The sequence below is a fragment of the Brassica napus genome, chromosome A3 (genome assembly GCF_020379485.1).
Source record: "Brassica napus cultivar Da-Ae chromosome A3, Da-Ae, whole genome shotgun sequence".
Lineage (NCBI taxonomy): Eukaryota > Viridiplantae > Streptophyta > Magnoliopsida > Brassicales > Brassicaceae > Brassica > Brassica napus.
The window spans coordinates 30,326,283-30,344,357 of NC_063436.1; the positions used below are offsets into that span (position 1 = coordinate 30,326,283).

An 18,075-nucleotide genomic window follows, 5' to 3' on the forward strand; every position below is an offset into this window, starting at 1 on the left:
TTTATGTTGTATTTTTACATATATTTATTATTTGCAAAATTATGTAGAATGTTTTTTGTTTTTTTTATAAAACGGTAATGTTACAATATGAAGATAAGCCATCTTTTTTTTAAGTGAAAAATGATAATCTTACATATTTTTAATGTAGTTTTTCCATTTTTTGTGCTGTATGTTTACATATTATTTATAATTTTCGAAAATTAGTAAAATTAAAATGTAAAACTATATTTTATGCAACTTGTCATCTTTCGGGAGAAGTTTTTTTGCTGATGTGGACGCTCTATGGAGCCTTAAAAGGTCAATTTTATTAGTATTTTTTTTATAAAACGGTAATGTTACATTATGGAGATAAACCGTCTTTTTTTTAAGTGAAAAATGGTAATCTTACATATCTTTAATGTAGTTTTTCCATTTTTTATGCTGTATGTTTACATATTATTTATAATTTTCGAAAATTAGTAATATTAAAATGTAAAACTATATTTTATGCCACGTGTCATTTTTCGGGAGAAGTTTTTTTGCTGATGTGGACGCTTTATGGAGCCTCAAAAGGTCCCTTTTATTAGTAAGGATTCAACTTTGTGGCTTGTTGGTTTTTAAAAGCTCAATTGTGCACCACCTCACCCAATTTCCAGGCCTTCAATGAGCTGTATTTTTTTTTCGTTTTAACTCTTTTAGATTTTTTAGATTATTTCTTTTTTCTTTTTGGCTAAATAACATTATTCTTTCTAAGTTAGAAATTTTCTTTTGTTCTCTTTAATACTAGTTTTGGAATTCTTTTATAATTTATTTAAAGTTTACTTTAACAATTTTTTCAACTAAAGTGAATATTAGAAAAGGAAGTTATCGTGTGTAATAAGAAAAAAAAAATTATAAATATAAATATTATCTTATAATATTATTTATATAAGTATCTAAAATTGTAGAATTGCTTATCTTTTTGTGTGATTTACCTTTTAAAAACGAAAAATGTAAAATAATATATTTTTAAAATTAATATGATATAATTTATTAGATAGTATGATCCATATTAAAATATTTTCTGGATTCACTCCTGGTTACATGTTTTTTTTTCTTAACCTAATTACGTAATAAAAGTATCACATACATGTATGTCATTACAAAGGAACGTTGTGTCAAGGTCTTGGTTGTTTTTTGTTGATTGAAAATCTACCACATACGACATATACGAACAATCTTTGGTAGCCTTGACATCTCTTTCCACATACGACATTTACGAACAATCTAAAATTTTATTTTTATATTTTTTTTAAAAATTCTTAAATTTTGCTTATGTTTTACTTATGTTTTTTTTGTCAGTGCTTATGTTTTACTATGCTTGTTTATTTTAAATTATTTTGTGTGTTTAATGTATTGCGATTGCTTTGTTCTCGATAATCTCATTGTGCTCAGCCATCTCGATCTCGTTGTGCTCAGTTATATTGATCTCATTGTGCTCAACCATCTCGATCTCGTTGTGTTCAGAAGACTGCACGAGATCCTTCTTCATTTTATAAACCAGATAAACAATGAACCCTGCGACAACCAGCAACGCCACAACCAAACTCGCAGTCAAACTTCCCACGAGAATTTTGATATTCTTGTTTCCCTTACGTGAAGGAACCCTCGGACTGATGTCAGTCCCAATCTCCGAATTGCCTTTAGTATCTATCACTGGCGTCCCGTTATTTATCTTGAATTCTGGGACCTTGCCAGGTTATGCCAAACCAATCCTGACACGGGTTGTTCCCTTTCCAACTCTTTGCAAATTCTAGGGGATAATTGAATCCCCCAGCAATAGAAAGGAGAGTCTGAACGACGGGATCAAATGGAGAGCCAGGAGAATCTAAACAAAAAGTGTTTGTGCCTAGACTCATATCAACTCGAACCATCGAATTAAACTTTGGCATTGGTCCCTGAAGCAAATTACTGGAGAGAGCAATCACTTGCAGAGACTGCAGCTCAGTAAACCCTGTACGAATGATTCCAGAAATTTGATTGCCCATTATCTCGAAAACTCGCAGAGCTGTCAGGTTAATTAACTCCGGAGGTAGGCTACCTGCGAATCCTTTGTTCGAGAGCCGTATGCCTGGACGCGGCTGTTCTTGTCACAATCCAGTTCAGTCCAAGTACAGTAATCTGAGCTACTCCAATCAATATCGTCTGGACAATGCAAAGACGCCCTCAAGGCTGCCATAGCCAAGTAATCTGGTCCCTCATCTTCTAGGCTTGCATTTACCAACACAGATAAACAGAGACAGAGACAGATCCAGAAAAGTCTTGTGGTATTCCTAGATAAATGAGAAACTAGCACACCATTAGTCAAACGAATCCAACATTATTCCAGCAATGTGAAGTAAACAAGTTGCATGCAGTATGAGCTACATGTACGAATTCGTATACACATGCTCTAATACAAGGGAATGCTACCAATGAGACACATCAGCTCATGAGAGAGTAACAAAGAAGTATAAAGCAGAATACGCTTTCTCGCTTTGAGATTAACCTAAGAAAAATTGTAAAAGTTTGTTAGCTTATTATTCTTGCTCTTTTCTGATATTTTTATTTTCCTATGAATTTTCTGATAAAATTGCTCAATCTTGTTCTACAATTCTCTTCTTCACACTTGAGTGTTTTTGATTTGGCTTTTTATGAAGGTGAAATAAAGTGTTACTGTTTATAATCTCAGTGGTATCAGAAGCCAGTCTTTCCTTGGAATCCATCGATGATTCAACCGGAATCCATGGCTGTTCGCGACACATTTATCGCATTATCCGTACCGGTCATGGTGGAGCAGAATCAGAATGCAGTTGCGAGAAACAAACGGAATCGTGGAATATCATGAGAAATTTGAAATGCTTTTGATCCGTTTCTGAGAAGTATTTGGTTAAATCAGTTTTGGAAGGATTGCAGATGGAATGTTTCAACCCCAATCCATTAACGATTTTCGCTTGAAAAGATTTATTCAACTGAAGACCCATACCAAAGTCTCAGGTTGGTGAAGCACGTTGGGTGTCTTGATGTTTATTGGCTCTTAATTTAGCTCAAGGATACGGACTGAGATTTCTAAGTGTCTGTCAGATATGGAGATCATAGGTAATGCACACCAACTGTATGATCGAAAGTCTCCTAAGAGCTAAGACAAAATAAGAAGCAATTTAAGTGTTGGAAATTCAAGTTCACTGCTAAGATTACAATGTTGGCATCGATCTTGCTGTCACTTGTGCAACAACCTTCACTATCGATTTCACCTCTACTCCAAACAAGCTTATGAACATCAAATGCTTCAGCCATGAGCCAACAAAGTAATCGCAATAAGCCTGTTCCATCCTTGCATAAACAAAGTGGGCAAAATCCCTTATTCTCCACCTATACCAAATATCAAACGGTTTGTTCCACCTAAGTTCCAAAGCCTGACTTCCATTGCTATTAACTGATGCCAAGGATCCAATAGTTAATCTCGATAAGCCCTCTACAATCTTGAACTCAAGAATCACCAAAATCCTCAACGTAAGTCTAATAACTGTCTGCAACGGCCCAGTCGTAATCTCTGTGAACACATTATGCATTTCGGTTACGCGAAATAATGGCAGAGCAACCCACACTATAGCCGTTGCAGGTTCTGTCTCTTGAGCAAACCGAAACTTGACAAGCTCAAACATCATAAGTTCTGAATCACTCTGTAATGTGTCAGACTTAGAAACAACCTCCAACTCAGTAGAATGTACTGTATTGAAGTCTGCAATTGTTTGGAAATGTTTATACCTCCATTTGTGCTTATTGAAAAACTCCATATCAGCAAGAAAAAACTGTGCCAGGCTCATTGACTTGGAAACCATCTCATCATCATGCACATCAACCTTGACATGTATGCATGCTTCTGAATTCTCTGCCACTGAAAATTTCCAGTCTTGTTTGCGGAGTCAACTTGAGCAAGTGAACAAGGATATATAGTAGATGAGACTCTTATGCACAAAGAGTTGTAGTCCCCATTCAAAATTTAGGTGAAAAGGAACCTTGCTGGACCAGAAAGTAACAGCGCAATACAAGTGCATCTAATCCAAGCCCAACAATCCATGTTCTTTTTGTGACTGAGCATTTGATTCAATGCAACACGTCTCCCTCGAAATATATGTGACCACTCATCGACTGCTTTGGAAGGAAGCACCTGCATTCACTAGCTCATCACTTGCTTCTTGTGATTTATGTTCCTGAATCAATTCTTCTGCGTGAGTCGTCTGTGTCACCAATGATCTATATGTTCAGAACTCGAGTCCAGTTCAACATCTGTTTGGGAATTCAATTCCGTCTTTGGCCTCCCTTTGGTCAACATACATGTTGACTTCCTTTTTAAGTAACCGAAAGCCGTATCAAGCCTCTTTTTTTCTGTACTCGGACTCTTAGGAACGTATCAGTTTCATGTGCATAGACCACCTGATATAACACATTGATTTGGCTTCTTGGTTTTGGGTTCTGATCACATGTATATGCACTGTGGACATCAAAGGGGCAGAGCTAATATCTGTGACTAGCAAAGGAGAGTCTTGATATGGCTGATGGATATTGTGATGTGGTGTGGTGAGGTGATATTGTGATAATCAGAAGAAGCCTACGACGTTTTTATGAATAATTTTAAACACCTTCCCATCGTTGTTACAAAGTTCCCATCCTTGTACTTGAATTGAGTAAATATATCAAGGTGAAGAAGCAGCATCTTTCATCCTGAATTTTTTTTTTTTTTGCTAAAATTTCCTTGACACTTTTTGTTCCATCTTGAATTCTTCACACTCAGTGTTTATTGAACGTAAAACATCAAGTGTTACTGTTCGTCATTTTCCTGTTTTACGTTTTAACCTAAACATTCTCATACACACATGCCAATTTATGAATACGAAAAATCAAGTGTTACTGTTCATCATTTTCCTCTTTACGTTTTAACATAAACACTTATGCTTGGCAAATAAGTGTCAAAGATAGTATAACTCAGAGAAGGCATAAGGATTTCAATAACTCAAGAAGATAAAACGCCAAGTTTAGAGACTTGTCAAATGGGTTCGAAAGGCAACTCTTACCTTGTAAACCGATTAATCTTGGGTGAAATTGAATCTTGCAATCGATTCGAATCTTGACGGACTCTGAGTAGGATCTAAGCTTCTGAAAACTGAAATCGTGATCGACCCTTCGCTGCTTTTTAAAGAAGAATGGATGCTTTAGATTTTCCACTTCAGTCAAGAGGGGCAAAATCACAAAACTGTCCAGAAATAGTAACATCACTACTACCAAATTTCTTTTAAATCTGGCGGCGAGACGTTAGTTGGCCACATATATTTGATACAAATTATGAACATATTTATGTTGTTCACTTACAAGAGGAAAATAATTTGTAACCGCCGGCGAGACCTGCAGAGAAAAGAGATGGAGAAGAAGAAGAAATAAAGAGGGAAAAAGAACTAAACATTTGAAATATTAGGATTAGGTGGGTCCTACTGCTATAATTTGTATCAAATATGGAAAGATAAAAACACCTCACCAGGTTCACTAAATTGTTTTTCATTTTATTACAATTGATAAAAAAAATTAAATAAAAATTTTTTTAAAAAAGTTTGAATTGAAAAAGTATAATTCGAAAACATAAAAAAAAAATTTACTTTTTTTTTACTTTATTTTTCTTATTTTTTTTTATTTTTTTCTTATTTATTTTTTTTAAATTTAAATAATGATTTATTATATATATAAATAACAAGGGCGTAAGAGTCTTTTGCCACCTAATGAAGAAGGTATTTTTGAAAATGTCTCCTTAGTGATTATAAAAATGAAAAGTTTAACCATGAAAATAGTAAACATGTAATTTCCCCTTATTTAAATCTATTTCCTTTTTCAAAAAAACTCAGTGTGGTGGCTGTTGTTTCAATTAGTAATTAAGCATCTTTTCAATTTCGTTTAGATCTATTTCTCCTTTTTAAACTCTATATATGCGGTGGTTGTTATATCAAGTGGATTTATAAATTAAATTAGGCATGCATCCTTGTATTTGTCAGCAGTATTTGCAAGCCGTTATTGTCTATTTGATTCTCCCACCAAAGGAAAGGTATTATTTCATTTTATCTGTCCCACCGTGTCATATGTTTCTGAAAAAAATAATCCGAATATATACCCCTTTTTTTTATGTTATGGAACAGAATGTGGGGTTTGGATTGTAGTTCATGTTGCTTTGTATGAGCAGAATGAAAAGCCTTCCCTCTGCTTTAGAGTAGTAAGTTCATGGATTGGTTCTTGACATTCTAAATCAGTTTCTAAGACACTACCATAATCTTTAGTCCAGGTTTTAGCTAATCGGTTTCAGTCCTTTAGTTGTTTATATGTGCTTGATATGCAGGATGGATCCTATTTTAGAGATAAGTTAATCGAACTATTAACTCATAACTTGACTTTCAAGTTTAAAAAAAATCATATAATCATCAAAGATATAAATATTATTTCAGAAATTTTAGATATTAAAACCAATTTATTTTAGTTTATTACCTGATGCAATATTGTAAATACAAGTATTTTAGTTTACAACCTGATGTAATATTGTAAATATAAGTAACTTTCAACATTTCCGGCCCTTATCATACAAGGCGCAACAATCATTAAAGATTTACAGAAAATCTCTTGCTGCAATACTCTTTACAAGCTGGTTTCAAAACTCCTGGTTGCTAAGTTGAAATCCCTCCTTCCTAGAATAATCCTGCCCAATCAAACAGCGTTCATTAGAGGAAGATTGTTAATGGAAAACACATTGTTAGCTTCTAAAATTGTGAGTGATTACGACAAGTGATTACGACAAAGACAAGGGTGCAAAACGTTTCACTATTAAATTTGATATAGCCAAAGCTTTCGAACACTATTCGGTGGGACTTCATTCTCTACTGCTTATTCGCTCTAAATCTGCCTACGGTTTATATAGACTGGATCAAATAATGTATCTCTACAACAGCTTTCTCTGTGGGAATCAATGGTTATTTCAAAGGTACCAGAGGATTAAGACAAGGTGACCCCTTGTCACCCTATCCTTTTGGCCTAGCAATGAATATTTTCTCTCAAATGCGGGCATGTTTAACTATCATCCTAAATGTATAGATTCAAAGTTGACGCACCTGTGTTTCGCTGACGATCTTCTCAGATGGCTCTGCTGATTCAATCCAAGGGATTCTTAAAGTGCTCTGTCTGGTCTTGCTATCAGTCCGGAAAAGTCATGCTTCTTCTCCTGTAGACTTTCTGATGAGGAAATCGTTTCAACTGAAACTATGTCTGGTATTCCTCATGGTCATCTGCCTATTCGCTACATGGATCTGCCTCTGCGCACAAAAAAGTTGTCTATAAGTGACTGCGAACCACTTGTTCAATCAGTAATGAATAAAATCTAAGTCTTATCTTTAGCAGGCAGGCAAGTGTTGATCAATACATTCATCTCAGGGATCACTAATTTATGTGTAATGCATTTTCTATGGAAAGGGAATCTAGAAGGGAGATTCTTAGCAAAAGTTTCTTGGGATATTGTAACTACACCAAAACAGGAAGGTGGTTTAGAAATTAAAAATCTTCGGAGGTGTAGAACCGTACCTGTGCGATGAAGCTGCTGTGGCTTCTCCTTTTTCAGAAAGAATCCATTTGAGTGGCATAGATTCACCAGAATGTAATCAAAGACAAGTCCATCTGGGAATTAAACGAAAAGCAAAGTTATACCTGGTAATGGAAGTCACTGCCACTTCTAGACTGATCCTTGGTTGAACTGATTCAATTCTTAGGCAGTAATGGGATAAACTCATGATTCAGCTTATCAGATTTAACACAGAAATGATAGAGATATAAAAGAAATTGATGAGAATCAGAAGGATTGAGAAGAACGAGGAAGAAGAAGGATAGAGAGATTAAATATTTCTTGATTGATAGTTTGATAATTTGATAATTTTACTGTTACACAAACGACACTACTAACTAGGATTATGGATGGACCTATCTAATAGGATTAAAAAGTTAGTAGATAATCCTATTAAGTATGTCGTAAAGCAAACTATCAATAAAGTTAGTAGATAATCCTATTAAGTTACGACATAATAGCCCAGTGAGTAACTCAACGACGGCCCAAGGTAATGGCCCATTTAAATCATCACGGACCCATCATTACTCCCCGGTCGACGACAACCTTGTCCTCAAGGTTGAACCAGCTTGAACCAAAAGCCTGCAATAAACTTCTTTCCGATGCACCTCTGGTGGCCTTGGCGAAGAGAAGTAAAGACTCCTTTTCACCATCTCTACTACAGAAACATCTTTGTGTACAGGTTGATAACGATCTGCTTTTCTCTTTACACAGCATGCAAAATCAGTGAAACTCTTCACCAACAACTCTATAAGATGTAACAAGTAAATCCACAGGGAACCCATAATCTCGGTAAAAACTCTTTTCACACAGGCATAGATTCTTCTGCCATTAAATAAATCCTTACCAGTACTCACGACTGTCATAGTTGTTGACATGAAGAGATTAAAGAGCAAGAGTAAAGACATGAAGAACATGATTAATCATGGACAGGAGATCATGGACAGAAAATCATGGACATGAAATCATGGACAGGAAATCATGGACAGGAAAACTGAAGCAAGGAAATGTGTGATACTGATTTAAATATCTTGTCTGAAGTCTTGGACGAATTTAAACAAGTGGAGGCAACTGGATAGAGCTGTTGGAGTGTGGAAACAAAGTCACATGATATGCTAAGGAAGGAAGAGAGAAAAGAGTTGTCACTATCCGAAAGTGACTTTCCCAAATCTTGTCTTTATTAGTTTATTCATCTCCATTTGTTTATTCATTCTCATTGTCTTATTCTCCTTGCCAGATCTATTTATGTAACTATTGTAGACACTAAATCAATCTAAGAAAAAAAATGTTCCTCAAATATTCTTGTCTCTCTCTCTTGGATTTCTTCACATATCTCTCTTAGTTCTTCACCAAAATCTCTCAAATAATTCTCAGAAACTCTCACTAATTCTCATAAATTTTCATGGTATCAGAGCAACACGCTCTTGAAACCTAAATCTCTTCCGCAAATTACTCTGGTTTTATTTCTCCTTTTCTCTTTAAAATCTCTTATCATTCACACCAGTCTCTCTCCTCTGTTCTTGAACTGTTCTTGAATTTTTCTAGTTCTGTTCTTGTGATTCTTGATGGATCCAGGAGAAAACTCAAGAATGGTGGTGATTCCAGTTACTCTTAAAGGAGCTAACTATCTACATTAGGCAAGGCTTGCTAAGACAGCTCTTGGAGGCAGAGGGCTTTGGGAGATTGTTGAAGAAGGCAGGCCACAAAAGAAGACTATCATAGGAGAGGATGGAAAAGAGGCTGTTTTTGCTGATGCTGGCGCCAAGAAGAAATGTCAAGAGGACCAGTTGGTGTTGTCCATTCTTCAGCACAGTCTTGACCCCTCACTTCAGGAAGGTTACTCCTATTGTGAAACTTCCAAAGAACTGTGGGATACACTTCAGAAGGTGTATGGAAACAATTCCAACATCAGTAGAGTCTTTGAAGTCAAGAGGGCTATCAATACTCTTAGTCAAGAGGACAATGATTTTGATAAACATTTTGGGAAATTCAGATCCTTGTGGACTGAACTTGAGATGCTCAGGCAAGCAATTATTGATCCTGATGTGCTTAATCAAAGGAAAGAGCAAGACAAGGTATTTGCTTTGCTGCTTACCCTCCATCCAAGCTATGGTGACCTCATCAAGCATATCCTAAGGAATAAGGAGCTATCTTCTCTAGATGAGGTATGCTCTGAGATTCACAAGAAGCAAGGCTCAGTTGGTCTCTTTGGAGGAGGAAAGAAAGATCTGGTGCTTGCAAACCAAGCTGATGGAGCAGCAAACAAAAGCTCTTACAAAGCTGAAGATAAGAAGGTGTGGATTTGTGTTCATTGCAAGAAGAAAGGCCATGGAAAGGACAAGTGTTGGATACTCCATCCCCATTATTATATTTTCTATATTATAATTCTTAATATAATAATTAAAATATGTTATTGTATTTTATTTTAAATAATAATCACGATATTTTGATAAATTTAAATATTTATTGCTATTTTTGTATTATTTTAAAATAATGTATAAATTATTTTTTGAAAAAATAAAAAAAATACAGCAAAACCAAAAACCAAAATCTAGAGATCAAAAGTCAAAAGCCGAAAACCGAAAACCAAAGACCAAAATCTAAAAACCAAAAACTAAAATATAAAAACCAAAAACTAAAAGAAGAAATTACAACAATCATCACTTTAATAAAAACAGTAAATGAAACGAATCTGACATCTGTTCACCGTTGTTACTAGGCATGGGCAAAATAACTGGAACCGAAGAACCGAACCGAAATACTCAAAACCGGAACCGGACCAATACTTTCAAATACCTGAACGGTTTCTATATTTTTATATCCGAAATAACTGAACGAGAACCGAACCGAGAACCGAACGGATATCTGAATATATAAAAATATTAATTATATATATATAACATCACTAAATATTTTAATTTAAAACTTTATTAAAAGTATCTGAAAATAGTTGAGGATAACTAAATTATTATAAAGTATCCAAACTACTCCAAAGTATGTGAAACTATCCGGATAATTTTATCCAAAATATCCAAAGTAATCCGAAATGTCCAAAAATATTTTATCTAAATTATCCGAACTACCCGAACTATCCGAACTCGAACCGGATCCAAATGAGAACCGAACTTTTTCCGGATATTTTCTGGTTCCAACATTTACTATCCGAACCGAACCGAATCCGAAACTATCGGAACCGAACCGAAAATAGATCAAGTACTAAATGGATACTCTAGTCCTTATCCGAATTACCCGAAACCCGAAATACCCGAACTGAACTGAATCGATACCGGAAATGCCCAAGCCTGGTTGTTACTACAAGTTACCACACATACCGAGGATAAAACAGTCATTTGCTTCTGAACACACGGTTTGAATTTTATCTTTGAAGTTTATCCATCCTTTAATAAGCTGTCGTCGTTCAATCTATCTTCCTCATTTTGTAAAATTCGAATCTTCTAAGAGAGTCTAGCGAAGCAATGGAGGTCACAGCCGACGAGGTATCGCCGGAGGTAAACGCCACGGCGGCGGAATTTCTTGATCAGAACGAGCCGGCGGAGGAGGAGCAGATGGAAAGGGATAATGGTGGAGAGAGGGAGACGCCTCCAGAGGATGATTGTTGCCCGATCTGTTTCAGCTCCTTCACGGTCCCGTGTCGAGGGAACTGCGGCCATTGGTATTGCGGTTAAGTCTTTTTTGATCTTTTAACTTCTTATGAATTTTTCTGATTTTTAGGGTTCCATTTGTTGGGAGACATTAAGCTAAGAAGAGTTATGTTTGTGTCTTTTTCTGATTAATTACATTACCAGGAAGCTGCATCTTGCAGTACTGGAACTACGCTGCGGTGTCTAAGCCTTGCAAGTGTCCTATGTGTGTTCGACACATCACTACGCTGTCACCAGAAGCGTCCTTGCAGGAGCGGCAAGAGCAAGAGGTGAAGGAGGTTCTTGCTAAGATCCGTAGGTATAACCGTCTCTTCGTCGGTGGCTTAACTGGCTTTCTTCAGGTATGTTTACTTTACTGTCTCTATCTATCATGTCTATGACTTGACAAAACCCACATTCGTTTGATTGTTTCAGAAGTTGAAGGAGCTGCCTTTGCTGATAAAGAGAATGGTGTGGCGCATGATGGATCCGGATACAAACACTCTGTATTTTCACGAAGTGCGCATCTTTGCAGTTAAGAACATCTTACTCTGTTAATGTAAAACCTTTTTAAGTTTACTCTTCATAGTTTAGTGTTTAGTTACTATCTCTGCACACTAAGTCTTTATACTAATGGCCAAAACAAGACTACACAGATCTACTACCATTGAAGGATGATAAACTAAGTTTCTTCCGGTGTTGCAGATGTTGATGAGTACCCTTTACACTGCGGCAGAGTTTAGCTTCATCCCAACGGGTAAGTCGCCTCACAAATCAATGACGAGTTATGCAAGAATCGTTTGGAACTCTGATTTGACTGAAGTTTCATGTGACTTCAAGCGCTCCTTGATGTTCCTCGTTTTGTACAGGAGGGTTCAGAATAGTGACGGTGTTCGACTACTGTGCCATTGCAATGATCCTGATTCTGCGCGTGGTGGGGATATATCGGAGGAGACGACTTGCTCAGCGTGTTAGGCATATTGCAGCTGCAGAACTTGAACCAGAATAGAGATCTTTTAAGCGTTCGTTCATCGTAGGTTTGGTAGATCATAGAAAGCCATGAGTCTTGTGTGTAGTTATACTGTCAATAAGCAATCACACTGTAAAGTAATCCGCCAAAACTTGAACCACTCGGAAGAAAGTGAAATGCAATCTGTAATTTCATAGCTTAACATGGGCTTGTACTATGTGTCACACTGTTGGGCCTCAACTGTTAAGTTTAGTCTTCTCACTTTATACAAACTCTTGCAACAAACATTCCGCTTAACAAAATATTTGTTCTTTTGAAAACTGATCTTAGATTTTAATTAAGGACATTTTGTTTGACAAATTATTTTTTTTTAAGAAGAGGTCAAAATGTTCGTGTAGTTGCTTTGCATCCACGAGTTCTTCTCTAGAAGTAGGACTGTTCAATATAGTAAAACCGAACCGTACCGAACCGAACCGAACCGAAACAGACAATATGGTTTGGTTTTGGTATATACCATATAAACCGAATGGATATAATTTTATAAAAACCGTAGGATTTGGATATGGTTTGGTATATAACCGATTAAACCGAATAAACCGAACAAAACCGATTAAAAGTAGAAACATGTAAATATATATCTATTTTATATTAATACATGAAAATCTATTTGTTACATAAGTTAAATTTGTGTTAATAACTATTACCATAATTTTATAGTAATAAAAAACCTTAATTTGTAAAACACTTGAACTATAACTAAATAACAATACATCGCAATTCAGACATCTTATTTTCTAAGTCTTTTTTTTTATCTTTTTGCTTTATTTTAGTCTTCACTAAATTAATATGAAGATTATAAATTTGATGAACAATAATTAATGGAAAATTTTTAATTGAAAAAGCATGACTTTAATGAACACTAAATATGGAAGAGTGGAAAAACTTTTCTTTTATGTTTTTGTTTTGTTTCATATTTTTATTTTCAAAATTTTAAGCTTTGATTTTAGTTATAGATTTGATTATTTTATTTGATGGTAGAAGCATTTTTATTTTTTTGTTCATTTATTTGAACATGCAATATATTTTTAATAAATGACGGTGTTGACAATATGACTCTAATATTCATATAATATGATCTCAAACAAAATAATTATGTTTTTTGGTATAAAACCAAATAAACCAAAAACCGACGGTATATAAACCGAACCGAACCGAAGTAAATATGGATTTAGAATGGTAGTTATATTTTACTAACCGAAATACCGAAAACCAAAAATAACCGAACCGAAACCGAACCGATATCCGGATTGAACACCCCTATCTAGAAGAGTCTATTCAGAACATTATGTACGGAAATATTTTTTTTAAATGATTAAAATCATCTAATAAGTAAAAGAGGAATACGCTCAGCGCTCAGACGTCCACGTCGGATGAAATAATCAGCCAATCCCGTTGCATCTTTCTTCCACGTCTTTGCTACGTTGGGCTTCATTACGATGGGCTTCGTTGTTATGTTTTATTTTTGTTATGTACCTGGCCCATAAGCCCATAAGCTTGGCCAAACGGAGAACACCGTATCGAGCCTCCACGAACCCTAGCCTTATTTCTCTTACGCAGACCGCATCGAGCCTCGACGAACCTCGACGAACCCTAACTTCATTCTCCCTTGCGCAGACAAATATCTCATCCCTTTCGTCCTTCCCACTTCTTCCATTTAACGGTTTCGTCTGTTCATTCACTCCTTCATCAAATCCTCATTAACCTCCATTAATGGATCCCTTTCGCATCCCTCACTCTGATTTCTTTTATAACCCCAATCATCCCACCAGTTTGATTCCCCGCAAAACTATCTTCTCTCCCGATGAATTCCAACAGCAAAAACTCCGCATCCGGCGATCTTATCTCCAAGAAACCTAACGGGAAGGACGCTGTCTCCTCCGCCGCACCGGTCAAACCCTCCGCCGCATCGATGAAACCCTCCGCCGCGGCGATGAAAATCTCCGCCGCACCGACGATCCCCTTCGCCGCATCGATGAAACCTATTGGCCAATCCGGTGTCTCCGGTGATTCCTCTTCGACAAAACGTCACGGCAAGGCCGTTGTCTGCTCCGATGTCCCCTCTGACAACAGCGATCGCGTCGTGTTCTTCAAAGATGTGACGTTTGGACCACAAGAAGACGAGTTGAGATTTCGACTGATCCATTTTTGGGAGGCAAAACACGCATTCTCGAAGATACTTATGGGTCTAGAGATGCTTCTGGTCGACGCAGAGGTTTGTTCCGACATCTTCTCTTTTTTTTTTTTAATTTGTTTATGTTGCAACACAGATTACTAACAATCCTGATTTGTTCATTCTAAACAGGGCACTGTGATTCAGGGATTCATCCCACCATCAAGGATGGACACTTATCTACGACACATGAAGCCCGGTTCCACCTACAGACTTACCAATTTTTTTGGTTCTAAGACCAAGAAGGTGTACCGGGTTGCTGATCCAGACGTGACCATTGCGTTCTCATGGAAGTCTGTCCTCTCCGATCTCACAGACACTTCGGCTTGGTTTCCTGAAGACCGTTTTCGTTTCCATGGTTATGAACAGTTCGAAGCGGCCTGTGACCTCAAAGGGGATCTGTATGGTAAGATCTCTTATATTTTTTGATCTGTGCTCAGTCTATCTGTTTATGTTGATCAGATATCTCTTGATTATTTATTAAGTTATGTTTTTATCGCAGATTTTATTGGTCATATCAAATTGGTGAATGAGCAGGCTCTTAACGAGAGTTTTGTGCTTGATGAAGTCGAGATAGCTTCTGATCGGCGAATTTTGGTTCATGTTCAGACACATGAGTGAGCCATCTAAGTTTTATGCTCTAGAAGTATACTTCTTTGTTTAATAAATGTGTTCTCTTCGATGCAGTGGTCCTGTGATGAAGCTCTACATATGGGACAAGGTAGCAACAGCCTTTTGCGAGAAGTTTAGATCGCTTGGAAAACCTCCGAGTGTTATCATGGTGACAACTGTGAATCCTAAGCGTTTAGGAGGTTCGTATTATCTAACGATTGTTGTGGTACATAGATGTTAGTAAGTTGCGTGGGAATCACAGTAGTATTAGGTGTTGAGAAGGGCTGTTTTATGGCTAGATTGTTTGATTAATTTGTTATTTTTTGGGTATGGAAATTGGTTATGCTACAGGTGCTTTGTCTCTGTCATCTCTATCATCTTCACGGGTTTTTTTTGATACGGATGTTCATCAAACCAGGGAGTATCTGGCTTGGTATGTATTCATCTATATATTTGCACCGTTTACGTTAATCTACCGACTGTGTTGCTTATTTTGTTTTTTGAACATTTCTAGGCTTGAATCAAACTCGGAAGTTGCTAATAGAGGTAATGCTGAGATTGTCACCAAGGCTGAGACAGCTACAATCGGTGAGCTACTCACTTACATGAAGCAGGAAGGAGCGAAGGTACGACATCTCATGCTTTCATACTTGCATTGGAATTAGATTTGTTATTGAGTATCTTCACTGTTGTAATATTATAGGTTGCTTGGTTCGAGTGTACGGCCACCATTGATGATGTTGTGCGTGGCTCAGCTTGGTACTACATTGCTTGTGGTGGATGCAAGACTAAAGCTACTAAAGGACCTACCACGCTTATGTGTAGGAAGTGTGGAAAGACTGAGATTACTGGTGCTGCAGAGTAAGAATTGTAATTATATTTTTTTGTGTCATATACACCATCAACGTCCATTATTAATGCGCATTTGAAACAGGTATCTCAGCAAGCTATCTGTCTATGACAACAATGATCATGCGAGCTTTGTACTTCTCGGTGACGCTGGGTTTGAGTTAACTGGGAAGAAAGCATCTGTATTGGTTGAGAGTTACTATGAGGTAATCACATACCTGTCCATCGTTCAATTTTTGGTTGTGTTCTAACAATTTTTTAAATTTATATAGGCTAATGAGGGATCAGGAGATGATCATGTAGTCTCGGTGCCTCAAGTCCTTATTGACACCATCGGACAGAAACGCACGTTCGTTATCAAGATATCAAAGCACAACTTGGAAGGCAAGACTCAAGCTTTGACTGTCACCAAGGTACTCCCTCTCGAGGTTCCAGCACTTGGATACGATTTAGCCGCCGACGTGGTTGTCTCTCCTACTGCAGATGAGGGGGTGAAAAGAGGTGCTGATATGATTGTGTCAGATGATGCTAAGCGTGCAAAAAGTGGCTAATATGTTTTGTGTACTTGGGTTGTGTTTGAAGAACGACTATCTGTTTGTTCTTTTGCTTCTGGTTTTGTTTTTTCTTTGTTGAAATATTATGATTTGGTTCGTTTGCTTCAGTTTTTGTGTTGACATTATTTATATATCGTATTTTCTATTTGGATAATTTTTGCTTCGTTGGTTCATTTGTTTATGTTGAGGTTTGACCTTTTTTAAGTTGCTAAAATTTATACAGTATTTTTATTTTTAGTAATAATTATGTTGTTTATTTTAAAATAGTAAGGGACAAATAAAAACTTGAAAAAATTATTTTACTTTTATATATTTCTTCCATATATATTTATAAAATTATCTCTTATTTGTATGTAATAAAAATTAGGGAACTGAGATAATTGAATTATACATGATTTATAGTAAACTTTAGAGTAGACTTTCTCTATTATAACATATATGATTTAAAAAATAAGAAAGGTACAAATTCTCCTATTTAATTATTTGATATTAAAACTACGAATACTACGTAAGTAATCATCATTACACTATTAAATCACTAAACGACTAATTACTTCAACTCTTGCTAGAATCCAAAAATGATTTTATTTGTCGAACACAAAAAATGTTGGTGCCAGGGGTCGAACCCTGAATAATGAGCATATACAAAGGATGCTCTACCACCGGACTAAATACACACTTTGGGAATCTGATCAAGACAAAAAAACATTTACTTTACATTTTTTTGGCAGGAACTCAATTTATTAATTAGTTCTTTTAAAAATAAGTTTCATTAAATAACGGAAAACAATATGTTCCTTTAGAAAGTATTTATATATGTTTAATTTTATATATATATATAATTGAAAGGACATAGAGTACGTGTTAATAGAGTCACCAGATCATTCTTACGTCATTAATCATGCGAAGGGAAAGGCATCGCTTACTTATCTTTTGTGTTTTTATATTTATTGACGTGCTCCCCAAGAAAAATTAGTCACATAATTGGCTAAAACCAAGTGCTTAATTTTCTGGATATTAACTAAGGTTCTTAATACATATTAAATATAATGATATTTGTATAAACCCGGGCGTAGCCCGGGCAAAATATCTAGTATAAGTAATAATATACTGCGTCATGTGGAGGCTCATTCACACTATTATACTGCGTCATGAATGCATCTCTGTTTTGAGTAGACTATCAAGCGACCACCTACTGTCTTTGAGAGACTGGCCTCACCCACCTCAAATACACCACCCACCTCTGTTTTTAACAGACTAGAAATACCAGAGGGTGAAAGTAATGCTGTTCCCCCCGTGATACAAGACCGTCCTGCAAGTGGAACACATGATACACTCGGTGCAAAGAAGAGAAGAAAGAAAGTTGGACCAAGCCCGCGATATCTTCCTGGAGCTAACTCTAGGAAAAGAAATTTGGTCCACGCCTCACCTGCTAGACATGGGTTTCCGTTTGCTTCTCCAATCCAATCTCAAGCACGGGCAACACCTAGGAGCCTTCCTCGCTCACGAAACGGACAAAGCCAAGCTCCATCGGGATCAGAAAATCACCAGCAGGATTTTCACATCCCCCGTCCTCC

General features: G+C 36.4%; 2 protein-coding genes and 1 long non-coding RNA gene across 6 annotated transcripts; 2 read left to right on the top strand and 1 right to left on the bottom strand.

Moving 5' to 3' along the window:
* Positions 1–6,494: 6,494 nt before the first annotated feature.
* LOC106444780 lies at positions 6,495–7,973 on the bottom strand. Its single transcript, XR_001288337.3, has 3 exons — positions 7,606–7,973; positions 7,140–7,340; positions 6,495–6,730 (listed from the first exon to the last, which is right to left on the bottom strand). It is a non-coding gene; the product is annotated as an uncharacterized LOC106444780 (long non-coding RNA).
* Positions 7,974–11,039: 3,066 nt separating this feature from the next.
* On the top strand, positions 11,040–12,519 carry LOC106441145 (E3 ubiquitin-protein ligase RNF170). 4 transcript variants are annotated; one of them, XM_013882954.3, is made up of 5 exons: positions 11,040–11,323; positions 11,449–11,645; positions 11,719–11,817; positions 11,989–12,040; positions 12,124–12,519. In XM_013882954.3, exons 1-5 carry the CDS (start codon positions 11,119–11,121, stop codon positions 12,165–12,167), a joined length of 597 nt encoding a protein of 198 aa, XP_013738408.1. In that variant the 5' UTR covers positions 11,040–11,118; the 3' UTR covers positions 12,168–12,519. The 4 variants fall into 4 exon arrangements, with proteins under 4 accessions (XP_013738408.1, XP_013738407.1, XP_013738406.1 ...); XM_013882953.3 differs by having other exon boundaries at positions 11,041–11,323; positions 11,722–11,817; positions 12,153–12,519; XM_013882952.3 differs by having other exon boundaries at positions 11,044–11,323; positions 12,153–12,519.
* Positions 12,520–13,538: 1,019 nt separating this feature from the next.
* Positions 13,539–17,077, top strand: LOC106359175. Its single transcript, XM_048766314.1, has 7 exons — positions 13,539–14,525; positions 14,616–14,889; positions 14,986–15,100; positions 15,171–15,295; positions 15,447–15,721; positions 15,799–15,956; positions 16,030–17,077. Exons 1-7 carry the CDS (start codon positions 14,115–14,117, stop codon positions 16,193–16,195), a joined length of 1,524 nt encoding a protein of 507 aa, XP_048622271.1. The 5' UTR covers positions 13,539–14,114; the 3' UTR covers positions 16,196–17,077.
* Positions 17,078–18,075: the final 998 nt, after the last annotated feature.

Coding starts and splice junctions, on each gene's coding strand:
- LOC106441145 (XM_013882952.3), top strand. CDS start 11,119: ATGGAGGTCACAGCCGACGAGGTATCGCCGGAGGTAAACGCCACGGCG. Junction 11,646..11,718: donor GCTTAACTGGCTTTCTTCAG/GTATGTTTACTT, acceptor TGATTGTTTCAG/AAGTTGAAGGAGCTGCCTTT. Junction 11,818..11,988: donor ACGAAGTGCGCATCTTTGCA/GTTAAGAACATC, acceptor CCGGTGTTGCAG/ATGTTGATGAGTACCCTTTA.
- LOC106359175 (XM_048766314.1), top strand. CDS start 14,115: ATGAATTCCAACAGCAAAAACTCCGCATCCGGCGATCTTATCTCCAAG. Junction 15,296..15,446: donor GAATCCTAAGCGTTTAGGAG/GTTCGTATTATC, acceptor GTTATGCTACAG/GTGCTTTGTCTCTGTCATCT. Junction 15,957..16,029: donor GAGATTACTGGTGCTGCAGA/GTAAGAATTGTA, acceptor CATTTGAAACAG/GTATCTCAGCAAGCTATCTG.